Genomic DNA, 18,270 nt, shown 5'->3' on the forward strand with positions numbered 1-18,270 from the left:
GAGTGAGTTTGGAGCAGAGGAGTGAACATGGTCTGACCTAAAAGATACTTCATTTTAGCGGTGTGAACTTGAGCCCAATTTTCTTTTCTTTTCTTTTCTTTTCTTTTTGTGATGAAGACCAGCCCTGAGCTAACTTCCATGCTAATCCTCCTCTTTTTGCTCAGGAAGACTGGCTCTGAGCTAACATCTATTGCCAATCCTCCTCCTTTGCTTTTTTCCCCCATATCCCAGTAGATAGTTGTATGTCATAGTTGCACATCCTTCTTCTAGTTGCTGTATGTGCGACCCGGCCACAACAGCACAGCCAGAGAAGCGGTGTGGCGGTGCACGCCCGGGATCCGTACCAGGGCCGCCAGTAGCAGAGCGTGCGCACTTAACAGCTAAGCCACAGGGCTGCTGGAGCTCAATTTTCAACCTCTCTGATTTTGTTTCCTCATCTATAAAATAAGGTTGCTGTGATGATTAAATAAGATGTATGCGCGAAACATTTAGCAACTACTTGACACAGAGTAGGCATATTCTTTTCCCATCCCTGTCTTCTACTTCCTGTCCTGTCTGTTCCACCTAGTACCAGGAGCAAGGCGAGGGGGACCCAATAAGCCTTCCAGACTACAGCCCACATAGGGGGTGGGAAAAAAAGGCTGACAGTTGGCGTAAGGCTTAAGTTAACAGACATAGTAGTTGGGATTTAAAATAATTGTTTAACCCATGTTTTATGACGTGGACTAGAGGGACAGAATTGGAAGTAGAGATTCAGATGGGTGTTTCTATTAGGTATAGGCGTTGGCCTGCCAGGCCTCAATCTTTAAAACGCAATTTACCTTTCTAGGTAGTTTATCGGCGCAGACTCTGGGTATGCCAGCAGTTGTAACTGTTTCATTGTTTAATGTGTTAACTCCCCAAACGTGAACTGATTAATCTCAGTCTTCTAATTAATGTGTCAATGATTCCCCTCAGGTCTAAACTATCAAAGGCACTTCTACTTAAAAATAGTTTGTCTTCTGCTTGTGCCGTCAGCGGCAATAGGTACATTTGAGGTCGCTCTTTAGAGTGACCTGTGATGGCTTCAAAATAGCCATAAAAACAACAACAAATAAGACGAGTGATGAAAGGGTTAGTCACGTCGGTTTGGGCCTGGGGCTAGGTTCCCAACCCCAGTGTTGAGGCTGATAATCACCAAGCCTTGACGAGAAAGCCCCGGGGTGGGGAACTGTCTGCCGGTCTCTCCCAGTCACCGAAGTCGCCTCCCACATTTCATGACTGCGTGTTTATTTACTGGCAGCAAATGACAGTAAATGAATGTGCACAAGTGTAGGCCGACCCCGAGGGGTGGCGGGATTTTCGCAGCTTCTGCGTGCAGACCCGAGAGGGGTGAGGCGGGGTCGCCTCCGGCGTCGCTCAGGTGTCCCTGCGGTGTGCGCGCGACCGATCGCGCGCCGGCCCGGGTCCGAATCTGCGGCTGCGGGTTCGGCTCTGCGGCGAGAGGCTGGGGGCGGGCCGCCGCGTGGGGTCGGCAGCCCCTCCTCCCGCGCCGCCGAGGCACCGCCCAGGCCCCCTGCTCCGCCGGCCGGGCTCCCCGCCGTCCGCCGCCCCAGCCACCCCCTCCCTCCGCCGGCCCGGCCCCCGCTCCTCCTCCGCCGGCCCGGTCCGCCCCCCTCCCCTGGCCCGGCCCGGCCCCTCCTCCTCCCCAGCGGCGCTCGCCGGCTCTCTCTCTTCCCTCTTCCCACACCGCCCTCAGCCGCTCCCTCCCCGATCGCCCGTCTGGAGAGGAATCGAGCACCGAGCGCATCAATAGCTCTGCCCTCTGCGGCCGCCCGGCCCCGAACCCATCGGTGTGCTCGGAGCTCGATTTCCCTAGGCGGCGGCCGCGGCGGCGGAGGCAGAGCGGTGGCGGCGGCGGCGGTGGCGGCAGCGGCGGTGGCGGCTGCTCGGCCAGTACTCCCGGCCCCCGCCATTTCAGACTGGGAGCGAGCGCGGCGCAGGCACTGAAGGCGGCGGCGGGGGCCAGAGGCTCGGCGGCTCCCAGGTGCGGGAGAGAGGTACGGAGCGGACCACCCCTCCTGGGCCCCTGCCCCGGTCCCGACCCTCCCCGCCGGCGCCGGGCGGGGCCGGCGGCGAGTGAATGAATTAGGGCTCCCCGGAGGGGCGGGGAGGGGGCGCGGGCGCGGAGCCCGGGCGGACGGGCAGACAGGCTCGGGGGGTCTGCAGGGGGAGGCGCGGGGCCGCGGCGACGCGGGGAATGAGGAATGGGCGGTGCGGGGCTGAGGAGGGTGAGGCTAGAGGCGGCCGCCGCTTGTGCTGCTTCCTGGACGGGGAACCCCTTCCTTCCTCCTCCCCGAGAGCCGCGGCTGGAGGCGGCCGGGGAGCAACTCGCGGGCCGGGCGGGCTGCCCCTCGGGGCGGTCGGGTGCGGTGGAGGTTACTCCCGCTTGCGCTCCAGTCTCCCCTCCCCCTCGTCGTCCTCCCCTCTCCCTCCCTCCGCTCCCGCACCTCTTCCTCCCTTCCCAGCGCCCGGCTGCCTCGGTCACTGCCTTTTCTGCTGCATCTAGCATCTCTAGGACGAAGGTATAAACTTCTCCCTCGAGCGCAGGCCGGACGGATAGTGGTCCTTCTCACTGTGTAGCGGGGTATAGGGGTAAGAGGGGAGGTCAGGTTTTGGCAGAGCATGGGAAAGTGCTTAGAGACCACTGTTTGAGGTTATTGTGTTTGGAAAAAATGCATCTGCAGCCCGAGTTCCTGACTGCTCCCCTCCCCCATGAATGGGCTGTGACATTGCTGTGGCCACAAAGGAGGAGGTGGAGGTAGAGATGGTGGAAGAACAGGTGGCCAACACCCTACAACGTAAAGCCTGTGACTTAGTGAAAAGGAAAAAGTTAATCGTAGAAGGTCTCTTTTGCTTTGTCAAGTTAAAACACACGTAGAAAACCCGCAGAGCAGAAGCAGGGCTTTTTCCTTGCTAGGTGAGTGTAGACGGCAATAACTAAAATCGTATTTGAAGTTTAATTTGCCTGTTCTTGTCCTTTCCCCCATCTCTTTTATATTCCCCTCATCCTTACGCATCTGACCCCCATCCCAAGAGTTATTACAGTACTCCTAAAGAGCACTCACACAATTTTTTTAAACTGATTTAGGAGATGAGTTAATTGTAGCAATTTGCCGGCCAACTGCCTGAAATACTCTGAGGCGTGTGCATACCATAGCTGAAGCCCTGCGCTAGCCTTTTTAAATCTTGATATCCATCAAAATAAGAGGCTAAGAACAGAAAGGTATTTTCTGATTTTTACACAACGTACCTGTTACATTTGTAATGGAAAAAAAGTCATTTACAAAGAAATTACAAAGGGGAAAAGTCTGTGTTGTAATCATCATCTCAGAATCAGCTAAATGAGTGATGTCACTCTTAGGTGACTAAGGTCTAAAATGCTGACTCGAACATGTAATAGACTATAGACATCAAATACGGTTGATATCAATACTGTTTACTTTGAGACTGCAGCCAGGCACAGGCATACTTGGTTTTAAGAGATGGTAGATGAGGTGATAATTCAGTTTCATGACAAATAAAAGTGAATTTTTTTTTTGCTTAACAAAATGTTAGGTTCTGGTCCCAGTTCCACCCCTTGCTTTTGTATCTTTGGGTGAGGGGACTCTTTCTGGCCTATGATCTTCAGTAAGACTCCTTGGGAAGCCGGTTCTCTCTAGCGGATTTAAATATTACGTGGTGTTTAAAATCCAATTCAGGGATTTTTTTCAGAAACAACCACTGCATAAACAAGTAGACCAGAAGGTGTCTGTCTTTCTGAATTCACACATGTATACACAACTAAGCTCTAATCCAGCATCTGTCCACAGTATCACCTAGGCTAGCAAACTTTTTGGTCATCAGGACCCCTTTACACTCTTAAAATTTATTGAAGATCCCAATATGGGGTATGTCAGTATTTACCATAATAGAAATTAAAACTGAGAATTTAAGAAATTTATTAATTCATTTAAAAATAGAAATAATAGGCCTATTACTTAGTAACATAAATAGCATTTTTTTAATGCAAAAACAACTATTTTTCAAAACAATAAAACAGTGAGAAGAGTGCCATTGTTTCACACTTTTGCAAATCTCTTTAATTATATGGCTTAATAGAAAACATCTGGATTCTCATATCAGCTTCTGCATTCAATCTATTGTGATCACACGTCTGGAAAACTCTATACTTGTGACAGCATAAGAGTGGAAAGGGTAAAACGTCTTAATAGTATTATGAAAACAGTTTTGACTTCTTGGACCTCCAAAACGTCTTAGGAGCCCCAGTGGGTTCTTGGACCACATTTTGAGAACTACTGTTCTATGCTATCCAAATTATTTTGGGGGGGTGAGGTGGGCAGGGAGCTAGAGGATACATTTTGGTGTGATTCTCCTCGTCTATCCCATTTGCTATGGCCTATATTTAGAATAAAAAGTGAGAGCAAATGGGATAAGATAGATGTTAGTAGTGGCTCCTAGGGTGGCCCCAGATGAGCAGCGAGTAAGGCTGGGTGGTGCAGAATAGACCAGGGAGCTGTAATGTAACGGTCTGTGATACAACAGTTGTGTAGCCTGTCTGCTCTTTGTGAGAGGGCTCAGGAATAGAGTGAGGCGGTGGTTAGTATGTTATCATTTGGAAAACGATATTATCTTTTTTTTTTTTTTTGGTGCCTATTTGGATAATTCTTGGTCTTCAGTAACTAGGATGCTGCATGTATATAGTGTTTATATACAATATCTGCACATTCATTAATTTGGAACTACTTATTCTATAATAAATTAGTGTGCATTTATTGCCATTCTTTCTGCATTTCACTTCTTATTTGTAATACTATCATGTAGTTGTTGAGGGAAAGGAGATAAAATTAAATTTATTCATTTTATTTCAAAAAGTTTGAAACAACTGATTAAAAAATATTTTCTGTCTTGTGCTGTTAATCTTACAAGTTATCAGTATTTATTGCAACTGTTGGGAGACAGTGTAGAAGCAAAGAGTAAAAGTCACATGGATTACTGAGAAATATTCACATCTTTTTAAAATTCTCTCATTAAAAGCAGTGCTTATCTTTAAATTTTATATAATTATATTTTTCTTGTGCAGAATGCTGTTTTTGAGCCCTAATGTAGGATTATATATTGTGATGGATGATCAAGTCATGTGTACTGAGTAGTTAGTTCAAAATTCTTAAAGTTCTCTTAGTTTTTGCACCTTTATTTTCCCTACCAGATGTTTTACAGGTTAAAATGTCATCAAATACTGTCCTTATCTGCTTCGGTGTCTCAATTTTTATTTCCCCACTACAAAGTCCAGCTTTATTTGACACTTCTCCCCCCAGCCCCAATCTGATTCTTGCAACCTATCCAGGAGAACTATGATGATGCTTTTAAAAACTTTTCAGTAGCAGTTGGCTCCAACACAGACACTCAGCACGTCCACTTGTAACTCTTAGAGGCCCGAGTCAACTAGGAATACTGTAGAGATAGCTGTCAACGAGTTTTGTGTGGGTGTGTCCATGGGGTATAGAGCACTGTGCTAGACACTTGTACTGAGTGAAGTCATGGCATGTTCCTTTGAGAGCCATTAGTTGCTAGAGAATGACTGGCTGTTTAGACAGAACAACCTGAATATAAGATAAAAGAACTATGTACTCTGAATGTGTTTTTCTCAAATGTTGATGGAGGAGTTTGTAAACAAAGTGCAGTTCATTACAGTACACATCTGTAGTCAACTGAAGTTTTCATCATTGCATTTTGTGAGGTATTTTGACATAATTTTTCATATGAAGGTGAATTTGTGTTAAAAGGTATTGATAGAATGTTGGGGTTATATTAACCTTGTGTGACACATGTTCTAATTTAGTCACATTTTCATTATTTTTATTATAAGGCCTGCTGAAAATGACTGAATATAAACTTGTGGTAGTTGGAGCTGGTGGCGTAGGCAAGAGTGCCTTGACGATACAGCTAATTCAGAACCACTTTGTGGATGAATATGATCCTACGATAGAGGTAAATCTTGTTTTAATATTATGCATATTGATTTGTGCAGGCCCATTGTTTGGGTACAAAAATAGGTTTCTCTGATCACTTTTTTGTGACTGTTCATTACAAGGCAATTATAAGGAAAATAATTGCATTAAGTTATCAGAAATGTACTTGGTTTCAAGGCTTTAACTGAAGTATGAGCTCTACTTCTCTCTGGAGAATATCAAGATCCGTGACCTTCATTCTATGTTAGTATATGTGCATTTTGATTGCAAATGTATTTCAGTTTTGTGAGAGAGTGAAAATGTGAATTTACTTCTTATCTGTACCTAACAGTCATTTAAAAAAAAAATGTGGCCATTATTTTTATGGGTTTCTTGGTATTTTGACGGCACATATGGAAGTTAGAGTTGAATTATACTGGTGTAAAGTAATCGTTTGATGGTTGATTTAAAAAAAAGCAATTAGTATTTTCCTGTTTTCTCTTCGCTTTGAAGTAGTGGAGAACCTATGGCTACCTGATGCATTTTATTTGGGGTTTTTTTGTTGTTTTTTTTTTTGTGAGGAAGATCAGCCCTGAGCTAACATCCATGCTAATCCTCCTCTTTTTGCTGAGGAAGACCGGCCCTGAGCTAACATCTATTGCCAATCCTCCTCCTTTTTTCTTCCCCAACTATGTCATAGTTGCACATCCTTCCAGTTGCCGTATGTGGGACGCAGCCTCAGCACGGCAGGAGAAGCGGTGCGTCTGTGCGCGCCCAGGATCAGAACCCGGGCCGCCAGTAGCGGAGCTCGCGCGCTTAACCGCTAAGCCATGGGGTCGGCCCCCTGATGCATTTTTAAATAGCTCATTCTTTGCTTTTATATATAGATTGATTGATAGACAGACAGATAGATAGATAGATAGATAGGTGCTAAATAAGGGTACCAATCCTTAATTTACTTAAGGAAATGTTAGGATTGTTTTTATTATAAATTAATTAAAGAATAATTTTCAGACTTTTTTAGTTTCATGAAAACTTACCACAGTAAAGGCTAACAGCAAAATGGTAGAGTAAAGGCCTAGAACAGACCTTGAGAGGTCAGGTAGTATTTGCTACTGCCCTCTGGCAGCACTATACTCAAATTATCTCAAGCAGGTAAGGATTTATTTAATCCCAAAGACCTGCAGGAGGGGGTGGCCCATAACTGTCCTTGTAACTCATTTTCAGAATGTAATTATTAGTGTATTTTATGCATAATCTGAATCTTCATGTTAAGTTTATCATCAGTGGAGATGGAAATAAGTATATCACCTCGTCTTTGAAATTGTCTTATGTTGTTCAATTATTTGTTAGACTTCTTTACCTTAGGTTAAGCAGTCCTAATCCCTTAGCTTTTATACTAGATCTCATATACTAGTTTTTTTAATCAGCTCTGAATATTTCCCAGAATTTTCTTTGAGTCCCAAGCTGTGGAATCTATAACAGGTCAGAATGCCCTGTTAAGGTACTAGGCTGTGTAGTGTCTTGAAGAAACACCTTGACTATATTGAGGTAGAATCTGAGGGCATTGGTAGCCTTGGGAAGATGTTTATACAATTTAGAAAACTGAGGCTTGATTAGATAACTGTTTATAGGGAAATGTCACATATTTTTGGTACTGCAACAAAAAATGGAGAAATAACACTTGCAAAGATTTGATTTAAACATAGAAGCAGCTTTTATTTGGTTTCCAAGTTTAAGAATTTGCATTAGTAAAGAGGAACAGTCTAACTGAAGTGGATCACCTATATCATAGTCTTGACAAGTCAGTTCAGTGCTGTATGATGCTTTTGTTCTTTTTTTCTTCAAGGAGTATTAAATAGTTCACCCGTTTCAAAGCCATTTCTGGTTCACCCATTTCTGAAGCCAGGGTTACTTGGCATACTCTGACATTTAAATCAGATGTAGAAGGAAGTTTTAGTAGAATTCAGGTTAAGCATAGAAGTTTTCCTGGGATTTTGGAAGATGATTTTAGCAGAAGTGCCCTCCATCTTCTTTGAAAATCTGAGGAATTCCATTACCTTCTGTTTCCTATCAGAGGTCATGAATGCTATATGATAATATGATGAAACAGGTTAGGAAACCTTTTGGTCAGATTGTTAAAGTGCAATATAAATCTTTAAGAAATAAAGCTAAAGGTTAATCCTTTATTTTGGGGGAAGGTAGAAAAAGTTTATAAACTCAGACTCATAACTCTGATTATGATTTCTGCCAAACCAGAAGACTTGGCTCGGGAAGCATTGATTACCTGTGACCTTTGAAACTGACGTTCCCTCGCTAGTTTAGCCGCCTGGGAAACGGTATCAGAGATTGTCTCTTATCTCTCAAGTTACAGTGAGTCTCTGAGGGAACTGACAGATTAAATTCTTAGTGTAGTTAAACTACAAGAAAGGCAAGAGAATTTAGTAGTTTATTTGAATAAATAGTTAAGTAAAAATGCTAACTTGAGGTTTTTGTAAAAAGTTAAAAAGGACGATAGGGGATATCAATACTGCTGTTAGGTTTTGCTTGGTGAATAATGTGGGCCAGAGAGAAAATGAGAGAGGACATAGACTTTGCACATTTGGAATTCTCATCAGTTTTCCTGCATTAAAACAAATGGAAAGAAATTTAGAAAAAAAAATTTTAAATCAACTAATACCATATCTTCTAGTGGTTTAGAATTTGCAAAGATGAACACCACGAGATAGATAAGGAAGGTGATCATTGCTTCCTTCATTTAAAGATAAAAATAGTCTCTGAGAGGTAACTTGCCTAAGGATACTTAGCTAGTACGCGGTGGAATTTAATTTAAATTTTCTGAGACCGAGGTAAGTGTACCCTTGTATAGCTTTTTTAGAAGTGAAAAATTAGCTTTCAAGCCAAGAAAATATTTAATGTTGGAGACTAATGCAGATTTATCAGTATACCAAAATTTGAACTTAGCATACTATCTGATGACATCCTACTGGCAGAGAGATGATACAGAATTAGACACATAGGTGTGACACATAGATGGAGCATGTTTATATTTGAGGCTGTGTACCTGATAATCCTCTTCACTTCTGCTCTGAAAGATTTTACCTTTCTCTCTTATGAAGTCCACCAAAGAGTTACAGAGCTAATGAAATAAATCGTTAGTGAGGCAAGATTATGAAAAACTCACAGCAATCCCCCAAACACAATACCAGGCTAGAAATAATATATGCTTTTATAGTTTATAGATCACTTATTATCATCAAAACACGTTCCCTGAAATGTGTTTTCCCAAGATAAAATTTGGTGGAAGAAGAAAAATCTTGTCTTTAAAAAATATAAGTAGTTATAGACGTAGAGATCAGAATGATCAGTTAATCAGTTAGCAAATATATATTGTATATCTACTGGATATAATATGCTAGTAAAAATAGATGTAGAAAGAAGTATTTTTTAGTAGGCTCTAATTCATTGACATCTGCATGCTTCTGTTAATGTGACACTTATAATTCAGAACAAGTCGTATGCCCTTCTTTAGTGCAAGTTTCCTATTTGGTTGGGAAGAATGGATTCATAATTGGATTGATTTGTTCCATCTTTAGTCCTCTGAGCTGTAGAGTATTTATTCACCAAGATTTATCAGTTTCTCTGTTTTTTTACTTTTCCATGTTAATTATGGAATTTATTTGCAGAATAAATTATTTAGACAATAGAGAGAATTTGTAATATTAAATCAGTATTGAAGAGTAGTGTAAGAAAAGCCTTATGTAATGTCGTAAGCTGTTATTTTTCTGGTTTTATACATATGTATCAGTAGTTATCAATGTGGAATGGATGGGTAACTTTGTCCCTCAGGGGACATTTGGCAATATCTGGAGATATTTTTGGTTGTCACAAATTGAGGGAGGGGGGCTGCTATTGGCAACTATAGTGGGTAGAGGCCAGGGATGCTGTTAAACTTCCTACAGTGCGCAGAACGGCCCCCACAACAAGTAATTGCCTGGCCCAAAATGTCAGTAGTGCTGAGGTTGAGACCCTAATATGTGTTACGTAAAGCTTAAACATCCCTTAAATTGTCCAATTCAACTCCCTGAATAAGGTTTGTGTTAGATTTTCTATAATATAGATTTAAACTTTACCTTTTCTAAACTAATAATAGATATTAGCTTACTCTAGCATTTTATTTAAACATTCTGTTTTTAAAATAAGGTACACACAGCAGTTTTGTAAATGTATTTCTCTTCAAGGCTCTGTCCAGCTCTTCCCCCCTTTCAAGTGAGTGCCCTCTACTGGTCAACTTATTTGCTTTTGTAATAACAATGAAATCCTAAGTTTGAATAGTTTTCCTGTTTAAACTGTGGGTATAATCAATTTATAAATATATAAATTTTAAAAATCTAAAATATCAGTTTTACTCTGCTAATATTAATCTAAAGATTACTGTGTGAACTAGTTAGACCTAACTAATTAAATATGTAGGTGAATATTTTTAACTAAGAAAGGAAATGTAGCAACGTTGGAGAAAATAGGGTGGTTCCCCTGTTGTTAGCACTGATTGAGGTTACTTTGTCTCAGGGAATGAAAAGTGGCACTGTGGGTCTCTGAATTTCTTTACATAAACAAGGGAGGTAGGTTATGGAGTTCAAAGCTTAGCGATGTGTAACAGTAGGAAGGGCTTATTCAAAAGTGGCAAATTGTAAAGTTTACATTTTGTAGATTTTTAGAGGACTGTAGAACAATGTGAGCATCTGATTTTTAGAATAACACAAAGTTCAGGCACTGTATTTAGGTCAATTTAAGAATAAGTGTTTACTTAATAATAACTATTTAGACCTGAATGTTAAAAATTATTGGATGTATTTTATTCTGACTTGAGTTTTTATAAATATAAGGCTTTAAAAACATACAAATGAAAGTTGGTAATGGAAATAAGTGAAAGGAAGAAAATGTTTTTATCGTTTGTTATCTTAAGAGATTCTGATTTTAACAATGCAACTAGTTCCTTAATTCCATAAATATTTATTCACTGCCCACTCTGTCCCATGCAGCCCTCCTAGGGACTGGAGATACATTGAGGAGCAGAAGGGACCAGATCCCTGCCTTCATGGAGCTTATTCGTCTTAGAAGTATTTTGAAGAGCAGTGTTTCCAGACAATGATCTTAATTATATATAACTTAATTCAGAGTCTTTATGCTTTAGGAAGGCATTAGATTTCTTGCATCTCTTAACTGTATTGTCTCATACTTTCTAGGTTTATGGAACAGTTATATTATTGTGATCTTAATATAATAAAATTACTAGTCAAAGTAAAATATTTGAGAGAATTAAGTACGGACATAGTGCTTACCTTAGGTAATTTTGCAGCTTTTTATTTTGAAAAATTGCAAACCTATGGAAAAGAAGTGAAAAATAGTACAGTGAATACCTGCTACTCTTAAACTAGAAATATTTGCCTTCTCTCTATATGTGTGTGTGTTTGTATGCATATACGTGTATGTACACACACATACTTGAATTTATATTATTTATTTTTGCTGAAGTATTTGAGAATAAGTTGCATATGTTATGAATTTTACCTCTAAACTTCTGCCTTCTACACAGGGGTCTGTAAACTGTGGCCTGCTTGCTGGCCAAATCCAGTCTGCTGTCTGTTTTTGTAAAGTTTTATTGGAGCACTGCCATGCTTGTGTGTTGCCATGTTGTCTGTGGCTGCTTTCGTTCTACAGTGGCAGAGTTGAGTAGTTGCAACAGAGACCAATTACTATCTGGCCCTTTACAGAAAAAGTTTGCTGATCCTATTCTAACAAGAATATTTCCTTGTATAACTACAAGGACTTTTAGGAAATTCAACATTGATACAATACTATATCTAATATATAGTCCATATTCAAATTTAACCAGTTCCCAGAATTTTTCTCATCCCGGATCAAAAATGGTTGTATGTCTCAAAGTCTCTTTTAACCTAGAGCAGTTTCTCAGCTTTTCTTAGTCATTCATGGTAATGGCACTTTTTGAAGAATTCAGGCCAGTTGTTTTTGTAGAATGTCCTCTCATTTAGTTTTGTCTCATTGTTTCCTCATGATCAGATTCAGGTTAAACAGATTTGGCAGGAATACTACATAAGTGATATTATGTCCTTCTCGGTGCATCACATCAGGAGGCACATGATGTTGGTTTTGTATCATTATTGATGATATTAACATTGATTATTTGGTTAAAGTAATGTCTATCAGTTTTCTCTCCACAAAAGTATCTTCAGTTCCTTTATAATTAATATGTGCTCTGTGGGGAGATACTTTAAGTCTATAAATACCCTGTTCTCCAGCATATTTCTACTGAGTGGGATGTAGCATCACTGATAATTCTTGCCAGAATAAATTACTACCATACTGGTTGCAAAATGGTAATCTTCTAACTCTGTCATACTTCTACGTTTATTAGTTGCCATCTACCATAAATAAGGACTCTCTCTTTTCTCTTCCCTCTGTTTATTTGTTTGATTTGTCTTATTTGTATCAGCGTGGACTCATGGATTCTTTTTGTATTCAATGTATCTATTACTGTAACAATTGATTTTGATGCTCAAATTTGTTTTTGATATGGCCCTTTCAAGCTGGCCCCTATCCTTTTGACATTACCTCATCAGTTTTTGAGCTCTTCCTTACTTTCTGGCACAACATGTTCCAGGTTCAACTTGTTCTTTCCCTGTTCCCACCCTGGATTCAGCCATTTGTCCAAAGAGCCCTAATTCCTTTTAGGGGTAAATGGTGTTTAGAAATTAAGACCTGGATGTTAGGTATGTTTATTGCTTCTGGGGTATCACTGTTTCTAGACCCTTTTTAATGGACAGAGCCAAGAAATATATGTTATTTAAAAATCATGAGTTCATTTTTCCTCACCTTCCTCCATATCTTCTTTCTGCTGTGGTGTATAAATTTTAATGTTAAACATTAGACAGCTGTTGAAATAAAAATGATAATATCACTCTTAAATCCTGGTTCTTGTAGTATTATCTAAGTAATACAAATTGAGTGAATTAACATTTGGTTAGTTTCTTTATTTGTGTAATTGGGATTAAATATTTTTCTCCATTGAGAAAAGTAGGCATCATTCTCATTTTCAAAATATTCTTAAACCATTCAGGAAAACATTTAGAAAAAGATTGAGCTATTTGGCTACATAAAAATTATGACATCTTTAACAAAACTACAAGACAAATGGAAACCTGGAAAACCTATTCGCGTCATATATCAAACAAGAAGCTCTCATATATGAATTAGAAAAAAGCAAACATTCAAATAGAAACAAAAGGGGAGTGCACTAAGAATATAAATAGCCAACCTATCTACCAAAAAATAAATAAATAAAACAAATGATGTATAAACATCTAAAAAGATGCTTCATTAATATAGAAATGCAAGTTTAAACAATAACATTTTTACTTTTATATTGGTTAAGATTAGAATGATAACAGTGCTGGGAAAGAATATTCATTGCAGTGTTGTTTATGGTTTTTTAAAATTAATTAATTAATTATTTTTTTGAGGAAGATTGGCCCTGAGCTAACATCTGTTGCCAATCTTCCTCTTTTTCTTTTTTCTCCCTAAAGCCCCAGTACATAGTTGTATATCCTAATTGTAGGTCCTTCTAGTTCTTCTATATGGGACGCCACCTCAGCGTGGCTTGATGGGCGGTGAGTAGGTCCGCGCCCAGGATCTGAACCGGCAAACCCTAGGCCGCCGAAGCAGAACGTGTGAACTTAACTGCTGTGCCACTGGGCTGGCCCTTTATTTATGATTTTTAAAAATGGAAATAATCCACATGTCTACCAGTAGGGAATGAGTAAAGTAAATTATGGTATATCTATACAAATTATATTATACAGTTGTTGAAAAGGATTAGGTAGATCTCTATGTACTGACATTGAAAAATGTCTGTTATGAAGTGACGCTGCATCATAGCACATTGTGTAAAGTATGATTCCATTTATCTAAAAACAAGGTGAATACATGCATAAAATATGGTAGGACATATGCCAAACTCTTTTTCTCTGTAGTGTGTGGTTTTTAAAAAAGAGCATATACTGTTTAAACGGGAAAAGTAAATACTCATTTTTGAGGGAGAAAAGTCACTAAAGTATTAGATACCATTAGATTATTTCATATTTACTTTCTTCCCTCTTTTTAAAACCTCGACAGATTGCATAATACATATGTATCTTGGATAAAGAAATTGGTATCAGGCCAATTAAAGAATAGCTGAGAGATGTATAATAGAAAACATGAAAGTTATGTTGGCATCACTAATTATTAAGATTGGATCCACAATTGACCCAGCCTCACATTCTGACTTTGGCATCAAGTGATAACTTGTGGGAGAATGCCACATGACTTTAACAGGTTACAGATATAGGCTTATAATATCCTTATTTTCATATCTGTTATGCAGATTTTTCTTGTTTATTCAGATATTTGAAGCAGTTTTATCTCTTGGAAGTAGTACACATTTTATTCTCTCTAGTCTTAGGCTAAGATTCAACATTCTCATAATTTCAAGTATCCATCATTTAGTAAAGAAGTCTTTGTTTTCTTTATCCTCACTTTTTTTTTTAATTGTGGTAACATTGGTTTATAACTCTCCTTACTTTTAATGAATGTCTTAATCCAACATTCTGCCATGAGAACAAGCTCCTTTGACACTTTTGCTCCCTCATCCAAACAGAAGTCCAAACCCTCAGTTTTAGCTCTCCTTCCCTGGAGCTCGTCCAGCTTAACTGTATGTGATTTGAAATACAGTGACCAGTTTTGCAAAAAGTAGTCCAAATGTAGATGTACAATGGTTTTATAAGGACAGGATACCACTGTTGCTGTACATTCCTAGTAGCCAGTGGCCTGCCCCTACCTTTCTGGCTTATAATACCATGTGCAGTGTATTACATAAAATAATACGGTTAACTTTTTATAGCACTTTTCATTTTATAAAGGGATTTTCATGGTCTTTTATCCTAACCTGTGTAGTCCTGTATGTTATTTACTCACTTTTACAGCTGAAGGAACAATGGCTTCAAGCAGATGAGACATTAAGTAGTTTGCCCACGCTCACAGCACAAGTAAGCGAGTTCTGTGGCTGCCCATAGATTGAAGATTTAGGAGTATATCTGCAGCCTAGACTTCTGTCCTGAGCATCAGACCTATATATCAAGCCGCCTATAGGTCATAGCCACCAGCAGAACCCACAAACATATGGAATTCAACATGCTCCAAATTGAACTCATCTTTTCCTCTACCCTTCTCCTTCTGTTCCCATCCCCAACCAAAAAGCTCTGCCGTTTACAAAACTTGAGATGTAATTCACATGGCATAAAATTCATCCTCTTAAAGTGTGCAGTGCAGTGGTTTTTGTATATTCACAAAGTTATGCAACCATCAACAGTCTAATTCCATAGCATTTTTATCATCCCCAGAAGAAGCCCTGTGCCCGTTAACAGTCACTCCCCAATTCCTCCTCCTGCCAACCACTAATCTACTTTCTGTCTCTGTGAATTTGCTTATTCTGAGTATGTCAGATAATTGGAGTCATAAAATATGTAGCCTTTTGTGTCTGGCTTCTTTCCCACAGGATAATGTTTTCAAGGATTATCCCTATTCTTGCATGTTTTGATAATTCATTCCTTTTTATGGCTGAATAATATTCTGTTGTATGGGTATACCACATTTTGTTTATCCATTCATCAGTTGATGGGCATTTGGATTCTTTCCCTTTTTTTTGACTATTTTCAATAACGCTGCTGTAAACATTCGTGTACAGGTTTTAGTGTGAACATATATTTTCAGTTTTCTCGGGTAAATACCTGGAAGTGGAATTGCTGGGCCATATGGTAGCTTTATTTTTAACTTTTTGAGGAGCTGTCAGACTGTTTTCCACAGTGGCTGCACCATTTACATTCCCACCAGCAATGTATGAGGGTAGTTCTGCCAATTTTATCCATTAACTATTTCTCACAACTACTAATCTCCATTAGTACTGCTGTTGCTGCCTGTTCAGCTTCTATCACTTTTTGTAATAGGTTTCTAACTCATCTCCCAGCCTCCAATCTGGTCCCTTTCTATAATTTGCTATAATAATGCTAACAGTGAACCTGGTAAATCTGATCCTCCCTTCCTACTTAAAAACATTTCAATGATTTAGTATAAGATGAAGTTCACAACTCCTTAATATGGCATACAAGACCCTCTATAAGCTGGTCTCTGCTTGATTGTTTCACTTCTTCTACTTATCTGTAATCCTTCTAAGCTAATGTTGTATTGAACTTCTTGGTTCCATGTATTCAACATGCTGTTTCATGTTGTTATACATTCTCTTTGCTCCTTCCTGCCTGGAATGTCCCTTCACTCCCCTCTCTTTCTTAATTCATACAAGCAGAATTGATCTCTCCTTCCTGTGTGCCACCATTGTACTTTGTCCTGCATATGGTGTTGCATTTATTTCATTGTATTTTAATTGTTTACATTCATATCTCTCTCAGCAGACCTAGTTCCTTGAGGTCAGAAACTTTATAATGCCTGGCACAGTACATCACACTCAGTAGATTTTTAGTAAGTGTTCCTTACTTAAGATGCGGGAGAGAATGGAGTAGGTAGGTGGGATTGAACAAATAAGCATGTGTTTATATATCCCAAATTCCTTGTTTCTTCCCTATTATAATTCTAATATACCAGGCTATTACAATTCTAATATACCAGGCTATTACATGTTTCTAGCTGTCTTTGAGAACTAGCTGTCTACAAAAACCTTTGATAGCTTATCACTAACAGTGTGCAACGCATCATTCTGTAATGGATTCAAATAATCTTTTAGAGGAGTAACAAAATCTTAAGCATTAAGAGAGTAAAAGTAAGTTTCTCATTTTTTCCTGTCGGTGTTATTTAGCAGTACACGTAAAGTACTTATAACACAATAGGAAAGGCTTACGAACATTTCAAAAGTAAATACTCGAATAATACTTCAGCTGACATTTTCAGCAGTCCTACTCATATTTACAAGAGCATCTGATGGAATCAGCAGCATGAAGATGGAGATTATATGGGATAATGCTTATGATATGCTTATCACAGTATCTGACATATAACTAAGGGCTCAGTAATGTTGTCTGTTATAACTACTATTAATAGTGATATGGTTTCCCTTAGTAAAAGTTACTAATTTCTTTAGATTTTTTGTTTACTATAATATGTCTTCCCATGTCAGGGTTACTGCCTGAGTTGGAAATCTAAGTTGAGTATGTTGAAAGATGAATATACTGAGTTACTTGGTTACTATTAATTATAATAGAAAAATGACAGAATAATGGCATGGTCAATGAGTTTGTCTCATCTTGAATGATTTAGTCTTTTAAATTCCTTTAATGGATCTACTGGATCTACAGATAAGTTTCTTTACATAAAACAACAGTTAAATTTTAAGGCTTGTTAATAAACTGGAAAACACTTTTTAAAAAAATTATAGAAGTCAGCGCAAAAAGATGAAAATGCCGAATGGTCAAAGGGCACAGGTGATAGGAATAAATATGAAAACAAAACTATTTAACATTATTAATCTTCAAAGAAATGGATATTAAAACAATAAGGATTTTTAGGCTAACAAACTGACAGAAATTTATAGAAAAATAAAAATAAGATGAAATGAGTACACTCTTAATGCTCTATGGAAAACTAATGTAATGAACATCATGTATGCACCAACCAGCTTTTTCATATCTTTAAATTCTGCCATATTTGGCTTAGATCCTTTTTCTTTTTCAAGATATAAAACTTAATACAGTTGAAGGTCCCTGTGTTCTTCTCTGCAGTCTTATTCTCTTCCCTCCCACAAATATTTTTAAATCTCTGTATGTATTGTTTTGTTTATATTTTTACATTAAAGGTTTGATATTATATGAAACTTTCTTGAATACAACATTTATTAAAATATTCTTAAGATATGATAATTTTTAAATTTACAACTGTATTTTAATAGAATTTACAGTATTTTAAACTTGAGCTTATTTTTATAAGACTGTTTCATAGTGTCTGCGTGTATTTACATTGAATGGATTCATTCATTTATTCAGCAGACAGTATTGATTACCTATTGTGTTCACGACTGTCACGCACAGGGTGTATAGTGGTGAGCAAAACAGATGTGAGCCCAGCCATCATGGGGTTTAAAGCCTAGTAGGGGATATAAACTTCAACATTACGCAAATAAATACATAGTTACAAATTATAATACATGCTATGAAGGAAA

At 38.8% G+C, this 18,270-nt stretch overlaps 1 protein-coding gene across 5 annotated transcripts in view; it reads left to right on the plus strand.

The window, feature by feature from the left end:
- The first annotated feature begins 1,716 nt into the window (after positions 1-1,716).
- KRAS (KRas proto-oncogene, GTPase) overlaps positions 1,717-18,270 on the plus strand; it is a 38,824-nt gene continuing 22,270 nt past the window's right edge. The window contains exons 1-2 of one of the 5 annotated variants that reach the window (XM_087442665.1): positions 1,717-2,026; positions 5,909-6,030. In XM_087442665.1, the coding sequence (XP_087298791.1) occupies positions 5,920-6,030 (111 nt within the window). In that variant the 5' untranslated portion in view covers positions 1,717-2,026; positions 5,909-5,919. Of the gene's footprint in view, positions 2,040-2,454; positions 2,565-5,908; positions 6,031-18,270 lie in introns of those variants that run through there. The other 4 variants (XM_004435461.3, XM_014791380.2, XM_004435462.3 and 1 more) reach the window with 4 other exon arrangements.

The sequence above is a fragment of the Ceratotherium simum genome, chromosome 17, assembly GCF_057802395.1.
Source record: "Ceratotherium simum simum isolate JZ-2026a chromosome 17, ASM5780239v1, whole genome shotgun sequence".
Taxonomy (NCBI): Eukaryota; Metazoa; Chordata; class Mammalia; order Perissodactyla; family Rhinocerotidae; genus Ceratotherium; species Ceratotherium simum.